Below are 4,725 nucleotides of genomic sequence, written 5' to 3' on the forward strand. Positions count from 1 at the left end.
AGATCAAAAAGATTTTTTGCCTCGAAAATACAGATTTAAATGTGGCAACGCTGGATGGCATGCGTTTATGCTGTAAAGAGAGTGAAAATCAGAGAGAAAATTTCCACACATGCAGCAATCATACGATATGGTTGCTATGCTAAAGGCGTGTGCGGGGCAGTGGGGTGACTCAAACAAAAGTTATGCATTTGCTTTTCACTGATGCTGCTGCTGGTGTTCGATGAAATGAAAACCAGTTTTCCTATCCTCGTGGTTATCCAACTACCAACACACACTGAAGGAACTCTGCCTCTCGCGAACGGGTGGCGAAAATTTGGTAGTCACACTCCACAAGTGCACCCGATAGGACGTGGTCGTTGGTGTCGTTCCACAAACCGCAAGTAAGGTGAGCCTACCGATTTGTTGTTGTTCTTTTTTACCGTTCCCCCTTGAAAAAGAAAGTTCGAAATTTGCTGTTTCGTCATCAGGTCTCTCGTTCGATTGCATTCCCGGTTGGTTGAAAGAATTGAAATAAATACCACAATTTAGTAATGGCATCATCAGAGGAAGTTTACATCGTATCGGCCGCCAGGACCCCCATCGGTAAGTCACGATGTCACTAACCAGGGATCCGAAATGATCCAATTAGTTAATCACTAGGCATAAGAAGTCCCGTTAGTGCAATTGCTATTTTATTTTTTAAGCACGTGTACCCTAGTGTGTTTACATTTTCTGTCAAGATTCGGCAATTGTTTACATTCCAATTTAGAACCGGTAACAAGAAAAGTTAAACGAATTTAGCTCAATATTTAAAAAAAATTGATTGTAACAACAAATTTCAAATTATAATCTCTTATTTAGAAGGCCTTAGAAAAGATCAGTAAAGAGTCATCATTTGAAATTTGCGTTGCCAATCTTAGTTTATTAAAAAAAAATGCAACTTTGCAAACAAAAGAAAATGCAATGATGCTGTTATAATGTAAATACAGACATTTAAAGTCACTCGAAAAAGGATCAGAACATTGAATCTCGAGTGCCTGCCAATCAAAAATTTTTGGGAAGCTTTCTAAAGAAGGTACATACCTTTTAAAAAAAATTAACACAAACGCTAGATTCAGATAAAATACTGAGCACAATTGCCCAGTCAAGAAACAAACAAATAATAAGGCGCAGAATGTAAAATTGTTTTACATATATCTGTATAGTCAGTCAGTCAGTCGTACTTTACATTCCAGAGTCAATATTCAAAGCGTTTAGTTTAGACTCTCAGCCGCGAGACGCTTATTTATGCAAATAACACGAAGGTGTCATCAGCAGGGTTAGTTTCTAGTCACACCGGTTAAGCGCGGTTCTGGTTTCACATAATTTCGTCTCTTTTCGAGATGCGCGATTTGATAATCGAAAACTTGTTTCTGTTTTTTGGAAATTTGTTTGTGCCAACTGTTGAGCGTTCTAACAATAGCCAGACGTAGCTTTTTGGTATCAGATAATAGCCGTCTGCTAGGCAAAAATGGAATATTTATTATCTCAAATGACGTCTCTGCACATTTAGGTTCAATATATGGCAACAACAATACTTTCAAGTTCTCGTGTCCGGAGAAAATTGTGATAAATTGATGACCGTTGCACCGAGTTAGGCTAATCTACCCCTATCAGAAATGTAAATTATACTGCAAAAATAGCGATTGGTGAGCAAATTATTTCTCTTTCCCCGTCTGAATTTCAACGTTTCAGAGTCACATCTGAGGTACAGGTTTAATCACTTTATTTTTTCATCCCCATTAATCAGTTTATGTAATCAAACTTAAGATTTAAATCAAGAATTCTTATTAAAATTTAAAAATGAGATGCAGATTTTAAATTTAAGAATTAGGATTCCATATTCAAATTACAGTTTTCAATGTAAAATATCAAATTCTAGGTCTAGTTTTAATATGCAGATTAAAAATTCAGATTAAGATTTTGGATTCAGATTTTAGACTCATGTTTAGATCTTAGATTCAAATTCGGTGTTAAAATTGCAGATGTAGATTTAAATATCAGATTTACATGTTGAGATTTTAGATTCAAGATTTGAAACTCAGACTTTGGATTCAGAAATCACAATTTGGGATAAGGAATCCAGATTTCAGATTCAGATTTGAAATTTAGATTAGGACAGATCTGAAGTTGATGACTTCCTTAACTTCACTCATCTTAGACCAGGCCCACCAATGGTTGCTAAACTTCGAATCGAGTAAATGCATTCAGCAACCCATCATCGCACCAACAGTTGCTAACTTGCTAGCATTCGAGCAGTAGGTTGTTACAGAATGCGTTTATGTAGCTACGCAGCCTAGCGTCGCTATCAGAAAATAAACAAACACAAATACCAACCTGGATAGCAACAATGGGTGCGAAAATCAGTAAGTAGATAAAAACGCAACCAATCAAAACATCCAAAATACCGACCGAAATAGCAACGTCCGGTGGGCTTGGTCTTAGGGAGTGGCTCCTCTACGTCGTTGGATACGCCGGCGATGTACCTTCAGCCACCGTATTGGACTCCTGTATGTGCGCCGTTCAGGTGTTCATCGAAGTACTGCTTCCAGCTTTTGATAACCTCCCGATTGTCCGTCAGGATGCATCCGTCCTTATCCCGACACATTTCGGCTTGCGGCACGAAGCCTTTGAGCTTCTGATAGAATTTTCGTATTTCCTGGGAACGATACAGCTGATCCAGCTCCTCGAGCTCGTCTTCGTCCAGAAGGCGCTTTTTCTCCTGGAAAACTCAGACTCGCTGCCTCTTGCGCTGTCGATGATTTTCCACATTTCGTCGGTTACTTCTTTGCACTACTGCCGCCCGTACGGCATTCTCTTTGTCCATCACCCTCCTACACTCCTCGTCGAACCAGTCGTTTCTTCGGGTTCGTTCCACATGTCCGATGACGTTCTCCGCAACGGCTGTTGATGGCTGTCTTGATGGTATCCCAACAGTCCTCGAGAGGGACTTCGTCAAGCTCGCCCTCTGCCGGCAGCGCTGCCTTGAGCGATTGCGCTTAGTTAACTACGACCTCAGGATGCTTCAGTCGTGCGATATTTTAACAAGGTGGCCATCGCTTTCGTGTTATTCACTACGGAGACTTTTTGGAGCATCTTCACCATCACTAGATAGTGGTCTGACTCGATGTTGGCGCCTCGACAGGATCTGACGTCAATGATGACTGAAAAGTACCGGCTGTCTATCGAAACGTAGTCGATCTGTGATTGCGTTTGGTACAGGTATACTTTTGTAGGAGGCGGTGCTAAAAAAAGGTAATACGTTTGGCCATTCATTTGGAGGCGGCGAAATCTTTGAGTCGTAGGCCGTTTTCGTGGGTCAACTGGTGCACGCTGAACCTTCCAATTGTCGATTGGAATTCCTGTAGCCATCGATTTTCAAACATTGGTTCTACCTGAAGAAAAAATAATTTCATGCTTAGTTAAACGTTATTTTAAACCTATTACATATTGTGCGTCTTCTTACCAATTTTCCTTCACCCCGCAGGCAACTTCCTGGGCACCTTATCGTCTCTTACGGCTGCCGAACTTGGAGCGGCAACCATCAAGGAGGTTTTGGCCCGAGCCGGAATCGAACCTGCCGATGTGGACGAAGTTATCCTGGGCCAATCGCTGACCGCTGGCCAAGGTCAAAACCCGGCCCGGCAGGCCTCCCTCAAAGCTGGAGTACCCAAAGAGGTGCCGGCCTATCTGATCAACATGCTGTGCGGATCCGGCCTCAAGACCGTTGCCCTAGGTTACCAGGCCATTCGTGCCGGGGATGCAAAGATCATAGTAGCCGGTGGCCAGGAGAGCATGTCCAAATCTCCGCACGTGATGCACCTGCGAAATGGAACCAAAATGGGCGAAGCCAAAATGGTCGATACCATGTTGAACGACGGCCTCACTGATGCCTTCTACGATCTGCATATGGGTGTGACGGCAGAGAACCTGGCCAAGGAGTTCAGCATTAGCCGAGAGGAGCAGGATGCGTTCGCAGCCAAGAGCCAACAGTTGACCGAGGAATCGCAGAAGAACGGTTACTTCAAGGAGGAAATTGTTGCCGTGCAGGTTCCGGGAAGGAAGGAGACGATCACCTTCGACAAGGACGAATACCCCAAACATGGCACAACGGCCGAGAGCTTGTCCAAGCTGAAGCCGTGCTTCATTAAGGACGGAACCGTTACGCCTGGGAATGCGTCCGGAATCAACGATTCAGCGGCGACGGTTTGTTTGGCTTCCGGCGAGGAGGTCAAGAAGCGTGGCCTGAAACCTTTGGCCCGAATCGTTGCCTACGCCCAAACCGGAATCTGTCCCAAGACGATGGGAGCCGGCCCGATTAGTGCTGTTCAGAAAGTGGTGGGTTGGAGAAGTCTTGTTTTGATTTTAAATTTTTCGTTAAATTGACTTTTAACAAATTTAAGGTTGAAAAAGCTGGCTGGAAGTTGGATGATGTCGATCTGTTCGAGCTGAACGAGGCCTTCGCAGCGCAAGCCTTGGCCGTTAACAAGGGCCTGGGAGTTAATGGGGATAAGGTCAACGTTGGAGGTGGTGCGATAGCCTTGGGTCACCCTATTGGAGCGTCAGGTACGGAATTTGTTTTCAATTTCGAGTGAAAATGGGTTAGTTTAACAAACTTCTCATCCAATTTTATAGGCTGCCGTGTTTTGGTAACGCTGTTGTACGCCCTCAAGCGCACTGGAGGAAAGAAAGGTGTGGCTTCGCTTT

The 4,725-nt window shown here is 43.6% G+C and overlaps 1 protein-coding gene across 1 annotated transcript in view; it reads left to right on the plus strand.

Annotated features, from left to right (window-relative positions):
* Nucleotides 1-229: 229 nt before the first annotated feature.
* The window catches only part of LOC129753690 (acetyl-CoA acetyltransferase-like), a 5,893-nt gene continuing 1,397 nt past the window's right edge, over nucleotides 230-4,725 (plus strand). The window contains exons 1-5 of the mRNA XM_055749536.1: nucleotides 230-385; nucleotides 468-582; nucleotides 3,506-4,356; nucleotides 4,422-4,584; nucleotides 4,654-4,720. Coding sequence (XP_055605511.1) covers nucleotides 531-582; nucleotides 3,506-4,356; nucleotides 4,422-4,584; nucleotides 4,654-4,720 — 1,133 coding nt within the window. The 5' untranslated portion in view covers nucleotides 230-385; nucleotides 468-530. The remainder of the gene's footprint in view (nucleotides 386-467; nucleotides 583-3,505; nucleotides 4,357-4,421; nucleotides 4,585-4,653; nucleotides 4,721-4,725) is intronic.

Source organism: Uranotaenia lowii, chromosome 3 (genome assembly GCF_029784155.1).
Source record: "Uranotaenia lowii strain MFRU-FL chromosome 3, ASM2978415v1, whole genome shotgun sequence".
Taxonomy (NCBI): domain Eukaryota; kingdom Metazoa; phylum Arthropoda; class Insecta; order Diptera; family Culicidae; genus Uranotaenia; species Uranotaenia lowii.